The sequence below is a fragment of the Peromyscus leucopus genome, unplaced genomic scaffold, assembly GCF_004664715.2.
Source record: "Peromyscus leucopus breed LL Stock unplaced genomic scaffold, UCI_PerLeu_2.1 scaffold_1425, whole genome shotgun sequence".
Classification (NCBI taxonomy): domain Eukaryota; kingdom Metazoa; phylum Chordata; class Mammalia; order Rodentia; family Cricetidae; genus Peromyscus; species Peromyscus leucopus.
The window spans coordinates 1-24029 of record NW_023504584.1 but is presented as its reverse complement, the minus strand read 5'-3'; the positions used below and the strand labels follow the sequence as shown (position 1 = coordinate 24029).

Here is a 24029-nt window from a genome sequence, read left to right as displayed (position 1 = left end):
CTCCTTTGCAGATAGAAGACACCAGCTTTTCCAAGCCTGCATTATGGACTTGGGACCAGCTGGGACTCAGAAACCTCCTACACTTCCAGTGCCAACTTGTGACCACTAATCCACTGAGTAAGTACGATTTGTCTCCCCACAGTGAGGAACACTTATTGTGGGATATATTCCAACTGTTGAGGCATTTAGCCTCAAGGACCAAGTTACCACTAGTTTCTGAGGTATGATTTAGCTATTCTTACAACTTTAAAGCTGATTTAATAAATCCTGAGATATAGACAGACAGACAGAAGACAGATAGATAGACAGTTCCTGTTCCTCTATAGACCACTGACTAAAACACACCAGCTATCTGCCTGTACTATACTACTACTAACTGCCAAGCATGCTATTGGGAAGGGCATATCCCACCATCCCTGAATTTTGTAACCAGAACTTCTAAGTTAAACGTCTAGACTGGAGCAGCCATCCTAACATAACAATTAAAGAAACAAGGAATTGCTAAAGCAGAGGTGTGGGGAGAATATCTTCAACGTGGCTCCGGGAGGAACAAAGGCAGACAGGGGTGTTCAGTGACCCCAAGTCTGTCTTCATGGTTCTGCTGTAGGCTTATGGTAAACAGGGAAAGAGCTGCCATGGTAGCCATAGGTAAACGTGATTAAGCGATGCTTGTAAAGATGGGAGCATCCTGATCACTGTCTCAGTCTGGCTTCTTCAGTGTTGCCCAAGGAGGTCCTTCGTGCTTAAGGTCACAAAGTGACTCTTAGAAAACGATTGCTCACTGTCATGGATAATTGACCTCCTCTGTTGTGGATATACAATATCAATGTATCAGAGAAAATTCAATATATTAGAGGAGACAAATATGTAGATATTATGTCTGGAGAGGTGCCTGGGAAGCACATGGTTATAGACAGCCCTTTTTTCATTCCCCTTTCTCTTCCTGTAGGTCCCATCTCACACTCATTTATTAGAAATTATCCCTGCAACTTAGAGATGGCTACAACACCTGGAGAATTGTGCCTCTGTGTGCCCAGAAACACACAAACTCATAAGAAAGGGGTGAACCATTCCATTGCTTGGCCATCGTTAACAGACAATGTAGGGTCAGACTGAGGCAGAGGATGCTGCCCGACATCAAAGTAATAGACCAAGAACAGTGGGTCACACTGATGCTAGATGGAGCTCAGAGCTCCATGTGTTTGGCCTCAGGCTTCCACCATCAGCAGCGCCTCCAAGGAAAATTACACAAGAACTACAGGGATAATCTTTTTGTCTCTTGGTCACCAAAAATATTCCATTAAAGGGAAAAGGAATAGCAAGAAGTGGTGGAAGCAGGAAAGCATAATGTGAAGGAATTCTTTCATTTGTGTAATCCAAATGGGTTGTGAGAGTAGCCGGTTAAGAAGAACAATTGGGTTTTGAAAGCTGCACAGTGGCCAACACACCAGGGTTCATACAGGACCCAAGGCCAGAGAAGGCAGGCTCTACATGGTAAAAATTAACACTAGGTTATCCCCCAGTGGGGGAGCAGACTAGTGGGCTGGATAAAAGGCACACAGGTCATTCATTAACTTGGCACCAAAACATTAAAATATAAGAGCTGATGATGTTTCAAAGTTGAAGTGTTTAAACCGGCATTATGTGATATGCTGAATCACTTTTTCTTTGTGTTGGTTGAGAAGAGTGTGGTCTCTAGGTGAGCAGCCCTCCCTGATGAGGTCCTCTTTGACCAAAATGTGCTGCTGAAGTCTTAGTGGAGGCTAAGTAGAAACGGGGATGGGATGAGGACAAAGTTCACAGAAGAGGGATCTTCTACTGTAACAGGGTCCTTGCTGTGTTCCCTTTGGGGCCAGGGGCTAAGTAGGCTCAGAGTCCAAACCATACAGACTCTGGGAGAATGTTGAAACAACAAGCTCAGTTTATTCAGGAAGAGGCAAGACTTTTAAACCCTCCATCCCACCCTAGGAGGAGGTCTGATGAATATGCATCTGCTGATGTGACATGGCTGCCTCTCACTGGTCCAGGTCATCTCCAGATCATGTTTCAATTGTTGTTGCTGAGACCATCAGGCCAACCCAGGCTGGCTCTCAGAAAGTACCTTTTTTACTTGTTTGGGCCAGATGGCCAAAAAGCCTGTTAGGGATGAGTCATCCCACATTTTACCAAACCTTTCCTGAAGTTCTTATCTCTTTTATCTGCTTCTGTGGGAGCAGAAAGTGAATCTAATAAAGAAATCTTTCTCCAGCCTGATGTGTAAAACAGTAACCATGCAAGCCAGAGGACTGTGTGTGTGTGTGTAAATGTGTGTGACTGTGTAACATTTTGCTTCTCACATCTCTTCAAAGATCACCTCCCAATGCACCAAGACTCTGGTCTGAGGACCCGGATTCAAGTAACTGAAGGTGCTATGCTAGGGACAGTGTCCATGGAAACTTCTGTCAGACCTCCTGGGGGTCTGTGGGTGGGTGGTGATGGGGTTAACAGTGAATGCTGCTATATTGGCTAGTAGTCAGGACAGCCCACTACGTTCTACAAGATGTAGCCAACCCTACTACTGTGTGGGTGAGCGGTTACTTAGTAAGCTAGCCTTGCTGCATGCAGCCTAGATGGGACAGTGGCCTCACCTAATGCCCCTTCCAAACATGAAAATGTTTGAGTGTTGACGATTTGGGAGAAGGGGAGTAGCCTCTGACAGAACAGAAGGGAATAACTGCACTCTAACTTAAAAGGGATCTTGCATTACATCTATCCCTCCAGTGAGACTAGAGGAAGACACAAAATTATTTCATAGCCCAATTATACCAGATGCCTGAAAAGATGAAAGTGTAGGCTTGCCAAAGTGTTGCTACCTTGCTTTGTAACCTCATGTAATTGAAAAGGAAGTGTGGTATCTGACTTGCTTTGGAAGACATATTCATACAGTATAAAGCACAGTATTTGTTAATAAAGGTTCATTGGAATTCCATTGATGTGGCGATTTCTTGAGTTACATATCTGTTTGGTACCAGGGATTTAGGGGTTTGTGTTTATAAAAAATAGGCTGTGGATTTTAATATTATCATCTAAATTGTTTTTCCTCTATGGTAAGTGATTCAAATATCATTCCAAAACGGGCTGTGTCTGATTGACAGAGCATTCCTATTCCAAATGACTTCTGTCCCACAAACTCAAGGAAGGAATGCTGAGACCTTACAAAACACAGGACTTAATGGACCACCTATCCCATCTGATGGCACTTGGATTAACTTGTGCCCTATCACATTTCACTAAAATTATACATGGTTCAAGCATGCCCATAAATGCAATCTCCAAAATAGATGCCCAATAATGGGTTCACTATAATTCTGCATCTTTGAACCCATAGAAGTTTCTGGAGCTATATTCCCCAAGGGCACAAGACCTCTGGACCCTTTCTTTGTGCCTCACCTTTTGTAGCCAATAAGTAAACATTTTTCTGAGTTCGATGAACTGCTCATGTAACTTCATCGTGTGCAGTAAGTTTGTGGTCATTTCTGAAGCACAGGTGAAATCACCTGGGCTGGCAACAGGCATCTGGGTAAAGGAGAATCTTGGGGAAAAGAAACCCTGTGGGTCTAACAGTTTGTGGGTACACATCGAAATACATTGATAGTGCTATGGAGAAATTGTGCCATGCCTTACAATCTGTGTTATGACAGGTTGGTGGGGGAAATTAAGCTTGAGTAATCCCTGGCTCTCTCTTTCTAGCCATCTCCAGACTCACCCTACATTACCCCTGCTCTCACTGGATCTGCTGCCTGTGTTGACCATGCCTGGGTGGAGCTGCCTGGTGACAGGGGCAGGAGGGTTTCTGGGGCAAAGGATTGTCCACTTGCTGGTGCAGGAGAAGGATCTGGAGGAGGTCAGAGTCCTGGACAAGGTCTTCAGACCGGAAACCAGGGAGGAATTCAACAGTAAGTCAACTTGAGGATTTGGCATAGCATTCCAATTCAACATAACAATTGACTGGATGCAGGGAGGGCTTTTTCCCTGTTAAGTAAATAAGGACACTTGCAGTCATAACATGGCTCCATGTCCACATTCATCAGGAGGAATCAGACCACACAGCATAAAAGACAGTGTACAGTTAGGGGAGGCTGAATTTGGACTAACGATTTCACTCTCCCTTTCCTGGAGCTCTTTAATGTGGACTTGCCAATTGCTGGGTATAGCCATAAAGATCATTAAGCTAGTGGGTTCAGTACTAGCTCCCTCTGTCCTAACTGCTACTGTTCTAGTTGTTTTGTTCAGGTTTGCTCTCTGCATGGGGAGAGGAGGATGGAGGGGTTCTTTTAGCATTTTTTCATTCCTTCAATTAGGATTTTGGTAGAGGGTAAATAAAAGAAGTAGATGTAAAAGAGAGAGAAATATACAGAGACAGATATAGGAGAGTGGGCAGGGACAGGTAGACAGGAAAAAACAGAGATAGAGAATGAGACCGAGAAAGTGAACCTGATAAATGCATGAGGTCACACCAAGGGAGCAACACAATGCTAGTATCAGGACTGTCCATACCTCACCTGGACTATTTTTGCATATTTCTTCTCATTCCTCACGGGAGTTTATCATCACTAAGAATAAGTTTGCAGAATTCACTGGGGCAGGTCATAATTCCTTTGCCAATTTGTTATCTCAGTTACAACTGGACCAGCTGGTTTCACAGGATATTTTAGCACCTAGTCAACCTCCAAGTCATTATAAGAACTTTGTAGTACATGTAGTAAAGGATGCTCACTCACCTGAAAATCAAGGATTTTGAGTGGAGAAAAGAAAGATGACTATAGCAGCAACATCCAATTAATGAGGATCACAGATCAAGCCAGAGGTTGCCTCACTTATACTCTATTATTTTGTCCAGGGCCAATTCTTGGCTGCAGAGTCCTCCTATTGTCTATATGTGACTCAAGCTAGCACTTTGCCCCCTCCTCTGCTTCAAGGGTAAACACACTCTATTTAGGTATCTGCTCTGCACACAGGACCCTCCCTTTGAGACAACACTTCCCTTCTACTCTGTCTTTGTTTCTGACTTCTTCAAATGTCAAATTAGTCCTCTAACATTCTAATTGCTGTCTCCAGAAACTCAATATTAGCACACAGTCACTTATATTTCTTAGAGTCCCAATGTCTAAGCAATACCTGAAAATAGCCAAGGTTTGGTCTGGAGGAATAGCGCCATAGTGAGTACTGTCAGGAATAACAATAGAGAGGGCCCTGCATAAAGATAAAGCCAACATTCATATTATTGTGCTTTCTGTGCCAGGCTCTGTGGTACATACTGTGGCAGCCAATCATTAGCTCTGTTTAACAATGCTGGAGTGCAGTTAATGTGTCTACGCTCTATTTCTGTGGATAAATAAGTGCAGAGGTTCACTGGCTTACCCAAATACTAAAGCTAAAATGAACAAACTGAACGGGAATCTAGGAAATCTAGCTGCAGCCTTTATAATCTTCACATTCATTGTGGGTAGGAGCTCCCTTGGGTCTCTCTCTGACTTGGTTCACATGACAACAACACTCTACCATGTTTCTGTGCCAATATTAGTCACATCCAGGTATCCTAGATAAGGGTGCAACTATGGCACCACCAGAAAACACTCTAAGAGGCCTCTTCTGGCATCTCTGGGTCCCCAAATAGCTCATGGATGAGAGTTTATTCCAATACAGGTCTGGATTCCACATGTCTGTTCACACTGACATCCCTGAACCAGCCTGTCTAAATCAATAGCAAAGGAGAAGGACAGAATGGGCAGATAGGATCATAATCCATGAATTCAACCCTCACTCAGATACCCGCTTCCCTGTGAGCAGTACCTTGTTTGCCTCCCTCTACTTCAGGGCTTTCCTGGGGTTACATGAGGAGAGCCATGGCATGGATAGGACACACTTAGAAGAGAATAAGTGGGAAGCCATTCTGTTTATGTCTCTAGAGATGTTTCCTCAGCCCTGGATTTCTCCCAATCCTCCCACTATTGTTTAGCTTTATTGACTATGGCATGAAAAGTTCAGTTGAGTGGAATGAATTCAATCTGCCTCTGAAATACTGATTGCAAGCAACTCCAGAGAATAGGCTAATAGCACAGGTAGAGACAGGTCAAGGGAGGTGTCCTCTGTCAGTGTAGCCATAACTGTGTCCACAGATTTCTGGAAACCCACTAAGCTCATCTACTAATTAGGGCCTAGAGAACCAGGCTCTATGAAGTGGGTGAGAATTAAGAAGCCAAAGCAAATATAGGGTATTGGGGACGACCACATGTGGGACACAGTCATTTTGTGAGTTGAATGACAAAATAACAGGCAGCACTATTTTCGGGTTTAGTAGGAACCCAAAGATACTGGCATTGTACCCACTGCCTTGTGGTAGATGGCTGTAAGGGAGTCCCTGGAGAGCCTTAGTTACACCACAGACATCTAATTTTTTGATGACATCTCAGAGGTGATGTTCTACCATCTACATACGTGAGCCCATCCTATTTTTATTGTTAGTGCCTTCACTCTCCCTGAGTCATTTCTGCCCAATGAGTGGTACACTGTTAACTCTTCCTTTGTGGTTTAGCACAGACCCAGGAAATACTAGGCTCTGGCTGAGAATCATATCCATGTGGCTTCCTTCTCTGATCCCACCGCTGGAAGCAGGGTCTTCCTCATCATAACACTGAAACAAACATTCCAATTGCTGTTCTCACTTCTACCCAGCCACCACCATTGCCTCCTGCGTCTCTTTGATGAATGGATCAATTTCCCAACACTCCTCTGAACAAATTTCATGCTCCAGGCATATTTGATTGCTTCCTGAACTGGTTTGTTTTCTGCAGTGGGAAAGAATGCATCTTCCTTCCATATACCAGGCCTCCTGTCTAACATTTCCCCCACTAAGACAACTCTTGATGACCTAGGTAACTGTCACCTGTATACAGGAAACATCCCAGCCCGCAGAAAAGCTTCCCAGTGACCTGTCTTGTGTTCCACAGACCTACAGACAAAGACCAAGGTGACAATGCTGGAGGGAGACATTCTGGATGCCCAGTACCTGAGGAGAGCCTGCCAGGGCATCTCTGTTGTCATCCACACTGCTGCTGTCATTGATATTTGGGGGGCCATTCCCAGACAGACCATCCTGGATGTTAATATTAAAGGTACAGTATCTGGACAGAAGGTGAAAGTTGCAAGGTTGAAAATGTCAACACAGATCAGGAAGGGATTCTCTCACCACACAAGACCTGCCATGCTCTGATTCTAATGCTGTGCTCATCAGACCCAGCTCAAAGATTTCAGGGCTATTACATGGCTAAGGCCCAGCAGGTAGAAAGTGTGTGGCCTAGAATGTGAGTCACATCTATGTCACTCCAAATTCAAGGAAAGCTCTTCTGTGGTCCTCCCTGCCAAGGAGACTGAATTCCAACTCCACGCAGCTGACAACCATCCACACTTTCCTCCTTTGGTAAGATCTAGACAAGACTTGCATGCTTTTAGTTCTGAGAGAGATTCCAACCTGACAATGGTCTGCCATAACAGGAATTCCCAGCAGGGAACACACAGTCCCTTTTAGTTTTCTACCAAGAGGAACAGATGGGGTGAGTCAGTGCTGGGATCCAAGATGAAAACTGGAAGGAATATTTATCCCCTCTACTTTGTACAACTAAGTCAACAAAGTCATAGATGGAACCAAGAGTGCTTCACCATTGTGTATGCACCCAGGAACACAGTTGTGTCTCCACTTCTCTCCAAACCCAGTAATCATTTGTTCCCTGGCTCAGACTAGTTGTCCTTGGACAGTTTTATTCTCATCAAATGACAAAAAACTGTAGTTATGAAATGTCTGTGTAACATATTATCACCTGTATACAACAGGATTTTAGCTTGGATGATGTTAATTCTTGAACTATTCTTAGTTAAAAGGAACTATTTTTGTTCATAGTCTAAGAATATGATCTTCTGCTTTTGTACATCTAAAACACATGCATGAATTTATATGCATAAAATTATAATTACTTCATGGTCACATTCAAAATAGATAAACAATTAGCCTTAGGGGCTTTGGACAGTAAAGGACACCAAGTTCTACACATTCATGCACACAGACACAGGGCTGTGAACAAAAGAGAGCTTTGCTCTCTAGAACTACCCATTGTCCCCAGATCATAGGAAGGTAGCTGTGAGTTCAGAGAACAGGAAACATGCACTGATTTTAAAGGTTGTTCTATTATCGAGAAGATGAAAATAATCATGAAGCTGTGCACATGGTGAACCCCCTTAATTAACTATCTCCTGATTGTGTGTTCTCTGTGATTAGGTACCCAGAATCTGTTGGAAGCCTGTGTTCAAGCTAGTGTGCCAGCTTTCATCTACACCAGCTCATCTGATGTTGCAGGGCCCAACTCCTACAAGGAGATTGTCCTGAATGGCCATGAAGAAGAACATCGTGAAAGTACATGGTCTGATCCCTACCCATATAGCAAAAAGATGGCTGAGAAGGCTGTACTAGCAGCCAATGGGTGCAGCCTGAAAGATGGTGGCACTCTGCATACTTGTGCCTTAAGACCTATGTTTATCTATGGGGAAAAGAGTCTTATAATTTATGTTATAATGATCAGGGCCCTCAAAAATAATGGTATTCTGGATGTTACTGGCAAATTTTCCACAGTTAACCCAGTATATGTGGGTAATGTGGCCTGGGCACATATTTTGGCTGCCAGGGGCCTACGAGACCCCAAGAAGTCACCAAGCATCCAAGGTCAGTTCTACTACATCTCAGATGACACTCCTCACCAAAGCTATGATGATTTAAACTTTGCTGTGAGCAAGGACTGGGGCTTCCACGTTGATTCCAGTTGGAGCCTTCCTCTGCCCCTGCTCTACTGGCTTGCCTTCCTGCTGGAAACTGTGAGCTTCCTGCTGCGTCCAATCTACAACTTCCGGCCTCCATTTAACCGCCACTTGGTCACAGTGTTAAATTGTGTGTTCACCTTCTCCTACAAGAAAGCTCAGCGAGATCTGGGCTATGAGCCACCTGTCAGCTGGGAGGAAGCCAGACAGAAAACTTCACAGTGGATCGGGTCACTAGTGGAGCAGCACAAGGGGACACTGAACACAAAGACTCAGTGATGTGACCATGGCAGGGACATGGCCCTGGGTGCTGTCAGTTGGTAGTTGCCAGGTCTTCCAGAAGGGACAGATGTACAATCCAAGTCCTTCTGCCTTCCCTTGACACACAGACCAACTTGGTGTATTCCTCAAGTCACCAGATGCTTTGCCAGTCACTGGCCCTGACACAGGCTTTCTTCCCCAGCACCTGCCCAGCAACACAGGGCTGCTGTGTCTCAGCTCAAACTTCCAAACTTTCCATGCCTCTTGCACCTTAGAGTTCTCTCCATTGGTTTCATCTCCCTACTAAAAACATTTTGCTTCTCTGCAAAATTTTCTTTGCTCTCTCTGAAGCTCAATCAAAGGATCAATAAATACTGATTAGTACATCATCTGCAGAAGTTGTTTTAGTCTTCTATTTCCCTTCTGTGACCAAGCAAGGCCATGCTGGGAGCAGAAATGATCATGGATCTGAGGTGGATTGAGGAAAATCGGGGCTAGATTAGGGATAGGAGAGTCATCACAGGCATTGTCCTTTGAAGTGCACTAGATGATGAAATGACTGTATTTCATGTAATAGGGACTGACAGTGGGAATACCAAAGTTCCAGTTTCTCCAAGAGATTCCCTAGGGCCAGGGAAAGAGCTAGGAGGTGGCATCCTCTAGTAGACATTCAGAGTTACAGTTTTTCTCACAGCTAAATCTATACTTGCCTGTTTGGTGGTTTTGGTTCCAGGTTTCCTATAAAATTGCCAGTATGAGAACAGTGGGTAGAGGCTAAGAAAGTTTCTCTCCCTAGCTATAAACAGAACTATGAATAAACCCACTCCCCTTTACCAGCTAATGCCTCATAGTTTTCTCTTTCTGATGCACAGAGAAATTGGCCTCAGATATCCGACTCAAGGGACCAGTTTTTTACAAGCCAGACAATAGATAGTAGCTTTGGGTTAATACTCCTGAATGCCCAGCAGTTGGTGGGTATTGCCCAATGGGTTGGCAATAGTTGCTATCTAAAACCTGAGAAAGAAGATTATAAAAAAGAGTTAAAAACAGCTTCCTAGTTGTTTTTCTCAAGTTAGCAGCAGCCTGCAGGTTTGAGCTACTATATGGTGGGTTCCTGGTGTGCAAGTGCTTGACCATCAGCATGGGGGGAATGAGGTGCCTCCAAGCCACACATTATGCTGCATGGTGGATTTAACCTTTGCTAGTACAAAAAAAAAAAAAAAAAAAGAGGTTCTGTGCTCCATGCTTCTTGGATAGAAGCATAGATCCAATATGGCTCCCAGCGCTGTCGGTGAATTATCTCCACCATGTTGAAAAGCTAAATTGGGGCTGGCCAGTGGTGGTGCACGCCTTTAATCCCAGCACTCAGGAGGCAGAGCCCGGCTGATCTTTGTGTGTTCGAGGCCAGCCTGGTCTCCAAAGCAAGTTCCAGGAAAAGCGCAAAGCTACACAGAGAAACCCTATCTCAAAAAACCAAAAAAAAAGCTAAATTGGGAGGAGCTAACAGCCAAGACTTCTGCTTCATTACTAATTGCTGCAGTTTAAAACAATAGGCTCACAATAAGACAGATTCAGATAGAATAGTTTACAATGTGTATGAAAATGGTCATAGGCTTGAAAGAGAGAAATTTTTAATTTTTTTAAAAATAAAGTCTTTAGAGAGACAGTAAAATTAATATAAAAAATAAGCCACATAAAGATGGATATCACGCTGAGAATCTGGATTATGTTGTCTTTGATATTCTTTTATTTATTTATTTATTTATTTTTATTTTATTTTTATTTTTTTTATTTTACAACACCATTCAGTTCCACATAATAGCCACAGATTCCCCTGTTCTCCCCCTCTCCCCCTCCTCCCCTACCCCAACCCACCCCCCATTCCCACCTCCTCCAGATCAAGGTCTCCCCGAGGACCGAGGATCGACCTGGTAGACTCAGTCCAGGCAGGTCTAGTCCCCCCCTCCCATACCGAGCCAAGCGTCCCTGCATAAGTCCCAGGATTCAAACAGCCAACTCATGCAATGAGCCCAGGACCCGGCACTACCGCACAGCTGCCTCCCAAACAGATCAAGCCAAATGACTGTCTCACCCATTCAGAGGGCCTGATCCAGTTGGGGGCCCCTCAGCCTTTGGTTCATAAATCCTGTGCTTCCATTCATTTGGTTATTTGTCCCTGTGCTTTATCCAACCTTGGCTTCAACAATTCTCGCTCATATAAACCCTCTTCTTTCTCACTAATTAGACTCCCAGTGCTCCACCAGGGGCCCAGCCGTGGATGTCTGCATCCAGATTCCTCAGTCCTTGGATGGGGTTTATGGCACAACTATCAGGGTGTCTCGACCATTGCCAGCAGTCTTTTGCGGGGGGTATCTTTGTGGATCTCCGCGGAGTGGCTGGTGCCCAGGGATCGTCTTTGATATTCTTAACTGCAGAAAGACATTTGATTTTAAAAGCTGTTGAGTTAAGCCAATATGTATATTTTAAAGGTACCTTGACTTCAAAATTTAGATGTAAGGATATGTTGCTTTGGAAAGGAGACTCTGCTTTTGTTTCCACAGAAAGCCAGAAGCTATGGATTTGTTCCAGATTAAGATACATCAGGTTTGACCAGCCAAAACCCCCTGAAAGGTCTCTGGTTACACCATGGCCCAGATGATCCAACATCCAGAATGGCTTCAAGGCAATTGGCTCAGACAATACACCCTCATGGACACTGCATAATCCTAAAATTTTCTTTATGTCCTCATAAGATACAGTGACCCCCTCCAGCAGGAAGTAGTAAGAGAAGCTAAGCCCAAATTCCCAAATATACCAAGCTGACTTTGGAGATGGAATTGGCCCACTCCTTCTTTAAACCCAAGCATATTGCCAAAAAAAAGGTTAAGATATTCTTTTGTCCCATATCAGAAGAGACAGAGAAAAACCAATATTTTTATTTAAAACAGGTTGATTATAAATACACTCTCTTTCTAAAGAACAAAAGGGACAGTGTAGATAATGATAAGATGAAGGGGTAGATTATTGAACATACTTTTAAAGAGCAACTTGTTTAAAAATGTTTTACATTGCTATGGATTTTAGTTTATTGGTACAAATTTAAAGTTAATTTTGTTATACTGTATGTGTATTTTTACTCTTGTTTAAGGTATTATGTTTATACAGCTCATTTAAATTGTAATGGAACAATTAGTCTTCTATGATATTCAAACTTATAGTCATGTTAAGTTTTCTAGGTATACATAGATATATTTCAAATAGATAGGTAATCTTCAAATACTTCAAAGACCCACAGAACATGGCATTCAAAATGTTTTTAAAAATTTAGACTTTCTGGACAATGAGACATGTCTGCTCCTGGCAGCACTGATTTACTTCAGAAAGGAGGATAGGCATCTAAGACACTCTATATGGAGTTTATCTTCTTCTTGGCAAAAATAGCCATTTGGGCAACAAACTCTTCTTGCCTGGACTGCTTGAAAATAATGTATCGACTGGACATGCAGGACCCATAGGAAGGTGACCACTGAACTTTGCTAGGCAAAATGGTCCTTCAGGTTCCTGCTTCACAGGGGAAACTGCCAGACATTTAACAGGACACAGAGAAAAGTGACTGAGAGACTCTAGGCCTGTGGGCTGAAGACAGATGCCCCAACTTTACAGAAAAACTTTGGATCACTGTCCAGGCTACCAGCTGTCTCTGTCTCCTTTTGCAAGACTGCCGAAAGTTGCTTGTGTCTTTGCCCATTTCTCAGGTAATATTATATCCTTCTGATGTCTTTGATGTAGTTGAAGACTAGCTAGTTATAATTTCCTTAGTGATGATGAAAGATAAGTTAGATATGCAATCTTAGACTCACAAATGTAAGATAGATAGGATATCTTCTTTAATTTTGCCAAATACAAATAGAGTAAATACTATAAATAGACTAAATATTGTAACTGTAATTCTTGCTTGATAATTGTTTTGTTACATATAATTTTACTATGTTAAAGTTAAAACCTTACTTTTTGAAAAAAAAGAAAAAGGGGAAGTGCTGTGGGATGTTCCCTATACTGTGAATGTATTGCTATGATTGATTGATAAATAAAACACTGATTGGCCTGTAGCCAGGCAGGAAGTATAGGTGGGACTAGCAGCAAGGAGAACTGGGGGGACAGAAAGGTGGAGTGGAGGAGATGCTGCCAGCTGCCACAATGACAAACAGGATGTAAAGTACAGGTAAGCCATGAGACACAGGGCAAAGTATAGATTAATAGAAATGGGTCAACTTAAGATAGAAGAATTAGATAATAAGAAGCCTGCCATGGCCATACAGTGGGTAAGCAATATAAGTCTCTGTGTGTTTACTCAGTTGGGTCTGAGCTGCTGCGGGACTGGTGGGTGAGAGAGATTTGTCCTGACCATGGGCCAGGCAGGACTGGAGAAAACTTCAGCTACAGTTGGGGGTGGGGGATGAGGAGATTCCCCCTTTTCAAGCATGGTACTACCAACTACCTATGAGGAATATTGGTCAAGAGAATAAGCAATGGGCTCCAGCCTGACCTTATTTGGAAGAAAGGAGTGCTACAGGGTTTGTGATTGGAAAGTTGTGGTAAACTGTGGTTAGGAATGCTTCATTCTTCTCACTTACCTTTTCCAATTTCTAAGATTATGAAGATTGCTTGTTTCTAAGAACCCCTTGAATAGGAAAGTGGACCCTATGTATTTGAACCCATTTTGTAAAGAGTGTTGGGTAAGATACATATACATTTAGGATTGCTGTCACATGGGAGTCTCTTCTCCTCACACCTAAAACAACACAGGCACCAGACTCCAGACTCCATGCAGAAGCTCTCTCCTCCTGTGGGTTTAGGATTCCACACCTGGGGCTGAACACAGCACTGGCACTCTCTCCCTTGGGTGTGCAAAGAATGTGACTTAGGAATTTGAAATTTATGTTCTACAAATCTGTTAGTAATTCTCTGAGAAAGGATATGCTGAACAGATTCAGAGGCTTTGGGGCTTGTTCAAATGTGAGCTTTAGCCAAAGGCTGCTCTGCTTTGTCCCTAGACCCTGGGAAGTGACAATATGCCCTCACTTCTTAAACAGCATGTCTGTTCTGAGCATGCCTGGGCATTCTAAATCTATATGAATGCTCTAGTCCTGTGATTTCTTGTCTGGATCCGAGAACCCTGATCCCATGAAGGAAAGAACACTCTAGCTACAAGAGTTCTGTTAGAGAGGAGACAAATGTGCCCTCCAGCCCACTCTGCTAATGAGGGACAAGGCCCTTAACAGAAGTGTCAGGCATCTGACCCCAAGACATACATCTGCCTCACAGAGAATCATAGCAGAAGAACATATCCCATTTCTGGAGTGGAAGGAACTCCAACAACTCCTCTGGGAGACTGACATAAGAGCTTGGTCACCCCATATCTTGAGCTATGCCACATCCACTTTAGAGTAGGGCCCTTCTGAAACATGGAAAAGAAGATGCCTGGCCCTCAGTGACCTTCTGGAAGGAAACTTCACTAAGCATCACACCTCAATGACCCACAACACTACCCCAGCATTAACTCTTGCTTCAGCCACTGAAATCATTCTCCAATCAAATAAACTAAAACAAGGCATTCAGCAAAACTTTATCTACCTGTGGAATTCTAAAAACTAAAGAACTTGGGTACCTGCTATTGTCCATTTTTACATCAAATTGGGTTTTCTTTATGTATAGCATATGTTGCCGTTCTGGTGTGTCTACTCTAAAAACAGTTGTGTAAATGTGTGTGTATAAGTATGTCAACATTATCATCATATTATGCCTTTCTCTACTGACTTTCCATTTGCACTTGTGTGTGTCTACTTGTGAACCACAGCAGGTGTGTGTAGAAGCCAAAGGACAAGATGTGGAGTTAGTCCATCCAGGAACTGAACTCCGATTATCAGTCTTTGGGGCAGGAGCCTTTACCTGCTTAGCCATCTTACCAGCCCTTAAGCTGAAGTTGGAAACACAGTGCAGAGACTGTGTCTCTGGCTGATAGACCCCACTCCATAGCTCTTTCTTCTGCTGCCTCTGAAAGAAAAAACTATTAGGGAAGGTTCTTATTTCAGCTCACTAGCTGACATGTTAACATTTAAGAGTTAATTCTCAGCATAGGCAATAAATTCTCAGGCACATCTGAGTTCAAGGCCAGCCTGGTCTATAGAGGGAGTTCCAGACCATCCAGAGCTGTGACACAGAGAAACTCTGTTTCAAAAGAGAAAGAGAGATGGAGAGAGAAAGAGAGATGGAGGAACAGACACACATACACAGAGAGAGAGAGAGAGAGAGAGAGAGAGAGAGAGAGAGAGAGAGAGAGAGAGAAATAGGCACACAGAGATAGAAACCAAGCTAATTCTCAAAGGAGATTCAAGGGGAAAATGCATGAACTATTGCTGTTGTTTTAGCTTAGAGATTTACAAAAAGCGTACACAATACCATTTTCAAAGGAGGTAACAGACTTGCAAGAACCTTTCCTCCCACCCTATCCCTCCATTTCCTGGGACTCCTGGATCCTTGCAACAGATCCAGGTTTTCTCCTTCCTCCATCCATCTGTGTCTAAAGCCTATATGTAGAAAAGCTCTCTCTTGGAATCCACACTGGACTCCAGTGGGAGACTTCCATGGTCCTTCATGGCCTCCATTACACTTTCTCATCCTCATCCCCAGCCCTGTAACAGTCTGCTTGCAGGAGCCTGTCCCTCAGTCCTACTTCCTTACCTGGGGACCATGCTAAACCTTGCAGCAGACCCAGCTTTCCTCTTCCTGTGGACCATCTCACTGCCCACCCCACCCCTGAAACACTTCTAGCCTTTTCCCATCCCTTCCAGTCAACCCTCAATACCAAGAAACACCTTGTACCTGGGACCCCAGTGGCTACATCTGGCAGGGACTCAGATAGGGGAGTCACACTCTCCTTCCATTATGATCTCTCCACTCTCACCCTCAGATACATAACAACCTACATACATGTTTCCTTTTCCCACCTCAGCTCCATTCACTGGAGACTCCAACTCTTGCTTCAGACCCAGGGTCCCCCTAGCCCATTCAAGCCCGTCTCTCCAGATTCTTCTTTGCCTTAGGTCAACCTACTTACAGAAGGCCCACTTTCTACCACACCTCAAACTTCCTGGGGACCCCAACACTTGATGTAGACAGGATCCCCTTGGCTATTTCCTGGAGCAACTCTTCAGCCTTTTTCCTAGCCCACCTCTATTCCTCTTTGCCACACACCAACCTGCAGAAGCATTGTCTACTCGGAAACCACAACCACAACACTCTCCTAAGATCAAGAGAGGGCAACAGAAACCAAACAACAGAGCACCCACACAACAAAGACCAGATGTCAACACCTAAAATCACTTCAATCATCACAAACCCAGAAGCCAGGACACCAGCATGGAAACACAAGGACTTCAAAGCAGCAATTCTGAATATGTGCAAGGACCTTTCAGAGGATATGGAAAAACTCTTAATGACGTCTATGAAAACACAAAGGAACAGTGAGGGACGTGATGAAAACAGTTCAAGACATGAAAGTCGACATGGAACGGCTAAAACAAACCCAACCTGAGATAAAACTGGAAATTGAAAGATAAGGAAGTCAAACTCAGACTGCAGAGTACACAACAGAGATGAGAGAATCTCTGGTGTTGCAGACAAGGCAGAAGAAATGGATACCTCTGACACAGAAAATGTTAAATCTCAGCACAGCTCAACAACCTTTACTGGGTCACTAGGGATGGTCCTTGTGACAATTTCTATAGCCCTCATTGGGTGAGAAAATTTCTAGTATTATAATGTCCTTCTCAGTGTGCCATTGCCTCTGTACAACTGAGTTTGGCACTTAACATCTGGAATCTCAGCTGTCCTTGTATGTGGCTGTATGTTTTTCTTAATTTGGAAATTGCTTCCCAATAATGAAATGAGAAATTGTCGTCTTTAAAACTGTATTGACAAATCATAAACTAAAAATACTCTGATCTTTTCCAGAATCAAAGTTCTTGGTCAGAATTACACACACACATATCACACACACACACACACACACACACACACACACACAAAAAAAAAAAAAACACATGCACAGATGCATGCACATGCACAAGCACACACACAGAGACAGAGACAGAGAGACACAGACAGAAACACAGACAGAGAGATCTCTGTAAATGTTGAAAGTCTAGAACCCTTGGCTCCCAGATACTAGATGTCACTCCTGTCATTTTTATTGGTTATGTTCCCACACCATGGCCGTGCTGATCCAGGAACAGGAAAGAATATACCAGGGAACTGGGAGCAAGGTGGAAATGAACAGTAATCATGTGGACTTTTCGTATATATCCTTATACTAACCGTGTGTTGTCTGTGATTAGGTACCCAGAACCTGTTAGAGGCCTATTTCCAGGCTGGTATGCCAGTCTTCATCTACACCAACTCAGTTTATATTTCAGGGCCCAACTCCTACAAGGAGATCATCCAGAATGGCTGTAAGGAAGAGAATCATGAAAGCACACGGCCTAATACCTACCCATATAGCAAAAAGATGGGCGAGAAAGCAGTGCTGGCAGCCAATGGGTGCATCCTGAAAAATGATGGCATTTTGCATACTTGTGCCTTAAGGCCACATACATTTATGGGGAGGGAAGCACATTCCTTTCTGGCACAATTGTTAGGACCTTCAAAAGTAATGCCATTCTGGATGTTGCTGGCAAATTCTCCACAATCAACCCAGTATATATGGGTAATGTTACCTGGGAACACATTATGGTTTCCAGGGGCCTATAAGACCCCAAGAAGTCACCGAACATCCAATGACAGTTCTACTACATCTCAGATGATACCCCTCACCAAAGCTATGATGACTTATATTGCCTCTGGAACAAGACTTGGGCCTTGCACCTTGATTCCAGTTGGAGCCTTCCTCTGCCTGTGGTATCCTGGCTTGCCTTCCTACTGGAAATTGTGATCTTCTTATTGCATCCAATCTACAACCACCGGTCTCCCTTTAACCGCCACTTGGTCACAATGACAAATAGTGTGTTCACCTTCTCCTACAAGAAGCTCAGCGAGATCTGGGCTATGAGCCACCTGTCAGCTGGGAGGAAGCCAGACAGAAAACTTCACAGTGGATCGGGTCACTAGTGGAGCAGCACAAGGAGACACTGAACACAAAGACTCAGTGATGTGACCATGGCAGGGACATGGCCCTGGGTGCTGTCAGTTGGTAGTTGTCAGGTCCTCCAGAAGGGACAGAGGCACAACCCAGGTCCTGCTGCCTCCCTTTGACACACAGACAAACTTGGTGTCTTCCTCAAGTCACCAGATGCTTTGCCAGTCACTGGCCCAGATACAGGCTTTCTTCACCAGCACCTGCCCAGGGACAAAGGGGCATCTGTGTCTCAGCTCCTAGTTCCAAACTCTCAGCACCTCTTGTACCTTAGAGGTCTCTTCACTGGTTTCATGCCCCCACTAAAAGAATTTCTCATCTCTGGAAATTTCCCAATGCTTTATGAAGCTCAATCAAAGGATCAATAAATATTTGTTAATACATCATCTGCAGAAGGTATTTTTCTCTTCTGTTCCCTTCTGTGTCCTGGCAAGGCCATGCTAGGATCAGAAATGATCATAAATCTGAGGTGGATTGAGGAAAATCAGGGCCAGATTAGGGATAGGAGACTAAACATAGCCCATACTCCTTTGGGAGTGTACTATATGATTAGATGATCATATTTTATGTAATAGGGACCCTGACAGAAGGAACGCTGAAGTTAGGTCTTTTCCAGGAGATTCCCTACTTGGGCCAGAAGGAGGCTCCTTCTTAGGAACATTCTCAGAGTTACAGTTTTTCTCGCAGCTAAATCTAGAAATGTCTGTTTGATGGTTTTATTACAGTTTTCCTATGAAATTGCTGGTATGAGAAAAGTTGTTGTTCAAACCTTAGATGGTCCTTTGATTAAAAAAATAAATTAAAAAACCCCAAAAAACCCAGAGCCAGATATCAGGGTGAAAGCTAAAAGATCAGAGAAGCAGGACAGCCTGCCACTAGTTCTCACCTCTAAGAAATCCTCAGCCTAAAGAGAGTGAGTTCCTGTTTCCTCATGCTTCATATTTTTTTCTCTTCTTAGACATCACTTTCTGGGAATAAAGGCATGTGTGTGCCCTGTCCCAGTACTGGGATTAAAGGTGTGTAGCCCCCCTGCCTGGCTCTGTTTCCAGTGTGGCCTTGAACTCACGGAGGTCCAGATGGATCTCTACCTCCCAAGTGATAGGATTAAGGGTGTGTGCCACCATTGCCTGACCTCTATGTCTAATCTAGTGGCTGGCTCTGTCCTCTGATTCTCTGGCATGTATATTAGGGTATACAATATATCATCTCAACAGTGGTATGGATAGAGGATAAGAAATTTTCTCTCCCTAGCTCTATACAGTACTATAAATAAACCCACTCCCCTTTAACAAGCTAATGCCTCATAGTTTTCTCATTCTAAAGCACAGAGAAATGGACCTCAGATCCCAGACTCCAGGGACCACTTTTTTTTTTTAAATAAGCCTACATAGGAGAGAGTGGATTTGAGTTGATATTCTAGGATTTCCAACAGTTTCTGGGTGGTGAGGGGTGGGGAGATTCCCTTATTCCAAGCATGATGGTACCAGCTACCTATGAGGATATTGGTCAAGAGAATGGGCCATGGGTTCCAGCCTGACCTTGTTTGTAAGGATGCTATGCTACTGGGTTTGTGATTGGAAAGTTCTTGGTAAACTGTGGTTAGAAATGCTTCATTCTTCTCACTTTCCTTTTCCAGTTTCTAAAAATGTGAACGATATAATTTTTTTTTTTTTTTACTGTTTTTTCTTTAGGAGGCCTGCCACACAGCTCCCAAATAATCACATGCATGAAACTTATTCTTACTTACGAATGCCTAACCTTAGTTTACCTTGTTTCTAGACAGCTTTAATTAACTTAAATTATCCCATCTACCTTTGACCTCAGGCTTTTCCTTTTCTATCCCTGTATGCCTTCCATCACTTCTTACTGCATGGCTTGCTGTGTCACTGGGTGGCTGGCCCCTGATGTCCTCTGGACCCCCTCACTCCCACCCTCCTTCCAACACACACTTCTAGCCTGTTCCCATTTCTTCCTGTGAGCCCCCAATACCAAGAAGCACTTTCCCCCTGGGACACCAGTGGCTATTTTTCTTTCTGAGGCAGCAGAAGAAAGAGCTATGGAGTCGGGACTATCAATCAATCAGAGACACAGTCTCTGCATTCAATTTATAGTGTCAGCTTAAGTGCTGGTGACATGGCTAAGCAGGTAAAGGCTCCTGCCACAAAAGACTGATCATCTGAGTTCAATCCTTGAACTAACTCCACATCTTGTCCTTTGACCTCTACACACACCTGCTGTAGTTCAAGCAGGCACACACACGTGTGGATAGAAAGTAGATTAAGAAATGTATAATATAATGACAATGTTCACATACTTAAACACGCACATTTGTAAAAAATGTTTTTAGATTAGAAACAACAAGAACAGCAATTTGTACTATGCATAAGGAGAACGGAAATTGATGCAAAAATGGAAACTCGCAGGGACATAAGTCATTTACTTTTCAGAATTCTACAGGTAGATGAAGTTTTGTTGAATGCCTTGTTTATTTGATTAGAGGATGATTTCAGTGGCTGAAGCAAGAGTTAATGCTGGGGTAGTGTTGTGGGTCACTGAGGTGTGATGCTTAGTGAAGTTTCCTTCCAGAGTGTCACTGAGGGCCAGGCATCTTCTTTTCCATGTTTCAGAAGGGCCTGACTCTAAAGTGGATGTGGCATAGCACAAGATATGGGGTGACCAAGCTCTTATGTCCATCTCCCAGAGGAGGTGATGGAGTTCCTTCCACTCCAGAAATGGGATATGTTCTTCTGCTATGATTCTCTGTGGGGCAGATGTATGTCTTGGGGTCAGATGCCTGACACTTCTGATAGGGCCTTATCCCTCATTAGCAGAGTGGGCTGGAGGGCACATTTGTTGCCTCTCTAACAGAACTCATGTAGCTAGAGTGTTCTTTCCTTCATGGGATCAGGGTTCTCGGATCCAGACAAGAAGGAACAGGACAAGAGCATTCATATAGACTTAGAATGCCCAGGTAGGCTCAGAACAGACATGCTGTTTAAAAAGTGAGTGCAGGCTGTCACCTCCCAGAGGCTCGAGGGGCAGAGCAGAGCAGAGCAGTGTAGTTGTTGTTGTTGTTTACTCTTTGACTGTTTTGAGGACCATACCACCCAACTCCCAAATAAATTCTCACAGAGGCTTTTTCTTTATTATAAATGCCTGGCCTTAACTTGGCTTGTTTCTAGCCAGCTTTTCTTAACTTAAATTATCCCATCTATCTTTTTCCTCTGTGCTTTTACCTTTCTGTATTTCTGTGTATCTTTCATGACTTTTTACTCCATGGCTTATTGGGAAGCTGGGTGGCTGGGCTGTGAATGCCCTATTACTGCTTTTCTTATTTCTTATATCTTCTTCCAGATTTCTCCTTCTCTTTTATTCTCTCTGTTGCCCAGCCTATACTTTCTCCTGCCTTGTTATTAGCCCATCAGCTCTTTATTGCAGAAATCAGATGTTTTAGACAGGCTAAGTAAAAGAGTGTCACAGAGTTAAACAAACACAACACATTGTTCCATCATTAAACAAATGTTCCATAGCATAAACAAACGCAACACATCTGAAAATAATATTTCACAACAGAGCTGTGTTTGGCTAACACTCTCACTTAAACATTCCTCAAAGCCACTGTTTTCTGCTTGTCATATCCTTTCTCAGGGAATTACTAACAGATTTGTAGAACACAAACTTCAGAATCCTAAGTGAGATTCCTTATACACCCAAGAGAGATAGTGCCAGTGCTATGTTCAGCTCCAGGTGTGGAATCTTAAACCCACAGGAGGAGAGAGCTTCTGCATGGAGTCTGGTGCCTGTGTTGCTTTAGGTGTGGGGAGAAGAGACTCCCACGTGACAGCAATCCTAAATGCATATGTATCTTATCCAATACTCTTTACAAAATGGGTTCAAATGCACAGGAACCACTTTCCTATTCAAGGGGTTCTTAGAAGCAAGCACTCTTCATAATCTTAGAAACTGGAAAAGGAAAGTGAGAAGAATGAAGCATTCCTAACCACAGTTTACCAAGAACTTCCAATCACACACCCAGTAGCACAGCTTCCTTACAAAAAGGTCAGGCTGGAGCCCATTGCCCATTCTCTTGACCAATATCATTCACAGGCAGTTGGTACCACCATGCTTGAAAAGGGGGAATCTTCTAATCTCCACCTCCACGAACTGCTGGGAATCCAGGAGTATTAACCCAAAGCTACTATCTATTGTCTGGCTTGTAGAAACTGGTGCACAGAGTCAGACATCTGAGGCCAATTTCTCTGTTCATTAGAAAGAGAAAACTATGAGGCATTAGCTGGTAAAGGGAGTGGGTTTATTCATAGTTCTGTCTAGAGCTAGGGAGAGAAACTTCCTTAGCCTCTACCCACTGTATTCATACTGGCAGTTTTATAGGAAACCTGGAACAAAAACCATCAAACAGACAAGTGTAGATTTAGCTGTGAGAAAAACTGTAACTCTGAATGTCTACTAGAGGACGCCTCCTCCTAGCTCTTTCCCTGGCCGTAGGGAATCTCTTGGAGAAACTGGAACTTTGGTATTCCCACTGTCAGTCCCTATTACATAAAACACAGTCATCTAGTCATCTAGTGCACTTCAAAGGACAGTGGCCAGGGATGAGTCTCCTATCCCTAATTTGGATGCTGATTTTCCTCAATCCACCTCAGATCCATGATCATTTCTGCTCCCAGCATGGCCTTACCTGGTCACAGAAGGGAAATAGAAGACTAAAACAACTTCTGCAGATGATGTACTAATCAGTATTTATTGATCCTTTGATTGAGCTTCAGAGAGCAATGGGAATTTTTCAGAGATGAGAAATGCATTTAGTGAGGAGATGAAACCAGTGAAGAGACCTCTAAGGTACAAGAGGTGCTGAGAGTTTGGAACTAGGAGCCAAGACACAGCAACCCTGTGTTGCTGGGCAGGTGCTGAGGGAAGAAAGCTTGTGTCAGGGCCAGTGACTGGCAAAGCATCTGGAGACTTGAGGAAGACACCAAGTTGGTTTGTGTGTCAAAGGGAGGCAGCAGGACCTGGGTTGTGCCTCTGTCCCTTCTGGAGGACCTGGCAACTACCAACTGACAGCACCCAGGGCCACGTCCCTGCCATGGTCACATCACTGAGTCTTTGTGTTCAGTGTCCCTTTGTGCTGCTCCACTAGTGACCCGATCCACTGTGAAGTTTTCTGTCTGGCTTCCTCCCAGCTGACAGGTGGCTCATAGCCCAGATCTCGCTGAGCTTTCTTGTAGGAGAAGGTGAACACACTATTTGACAGTGTGACCAAGTGGCGGTTAAATGGAGGCCGGAAGTTGTAGATTGGACGCAGCAGGAAGCTCACAGTTTCCAACAGGAAAGCAAGCCAGTAGAGCAGGGGCAGAGGAAGGCTCCAACTGGAATCAACGTGGAAGCCCCAGTCCTTGCTCACAGCAAAGTTTAAATCATCATAGCTTTGGTGAGGGGTGTCATCTGAGATGTAGTAGAACTGACCTTGGATGCTTGGTGACTTCTTGGGATCTCGTAGGCCTCTGGCAGCCAGAATGTGTGCCCAGGCTGCATTGCCTACATACACTGGGTTGGCTATAGAGAATTTTCCAGTAACACCCAGAATACCATTATTTTTGAGGGCCCTGACCATTTGGACAGAAATGAATGGACTTTTATCCCCATAGATATACATAGGCCTTAAGGCACAAGTATGCAAAATGCCACCATTTTTTAGGCTGCACCCATTGGCTGC

At 43.7% G+C, this 24029-nt stretch overlaps 2 protein-coding genes and 1 pseudogene across 2 annotated transcripts; 2 read left to right on the top strand and 1 right to left on the bottom strand.

Moving 5' to 3' along the window:
• Positions 1 to 6: 6 nt before the first annotated feature.
• LOC114688750 (3 beta-hydroxysteroid dehydrogenase/Delta 5-->4-isomerase type 1) lies at positions 7 to 9500 on the top strand. Its single transcript, XM_028863275.2, has 4 exons — positions 7 to 117; positions 3730 to 3935; positions 6990 to 7154; positions 8312 to 9500. Exons 2-4 carry the CDS (start codon positions 3791 to 3793, stop codon positions 9121 to 9123), a joined length of 1122 nt encoding a protein of 373 aa, XP_028719108.1. The 5' UTR covers positions 7 to 117; positions 3730 to 3790; the 3' UTR covers positions 9124 to 9500.
• A 7875-nt stretch (positions 9501 to 17375) lies between these two features.
• LOC114688749 lies at positions 17376 to 18681 on the top strand (annotated as a pseudogene).
• Positions 18682 to 23032: 4351 nt separating this feature from the next.
• On the bottom strand, positions 23033 to 24026 carry LOC114688751 (3 beta-hydroxysteroid dehydrogenase/Delta 5-->4-isomerase type 1; the record flags this gene model as incomplete). The annotated part of the gene is made up of 1 exon (XM_037201782.1): positions 23033 to 24026. A coding segment is annotated over one exon (618 nt), but the record flags the coding sequence as incomplete, so codon positions are not given.
• Between the last annotated feature and the right edge of the window lie 3 nt (positions 24027 to 24029).

Bases quoted from the DNA above. Each gene is read 5' to 3' on its own strand.
- LOC114688750 (XM_028863275.2), top strand. From the start codon at position 3,791: ATGCCTGGGTGGAGCTGCCTGGTGACAGGGGCAGGAGGGTTTCTGGGG. The intron at 3,936-6,989 runs GTAAGTCAACTT...TGTGTTCCACAG, and splicing joins AACCAGGGAGGAATTCAACA to ACCTACAGACAAAGACCAAG. The intron at 7,155-8,311 runs GTACAGTATCTG...CTCTGTGATTAG, and splicing joins CCTGGATGTTAATATTAAAG to GTACCCAGAATCTGTTGGAA.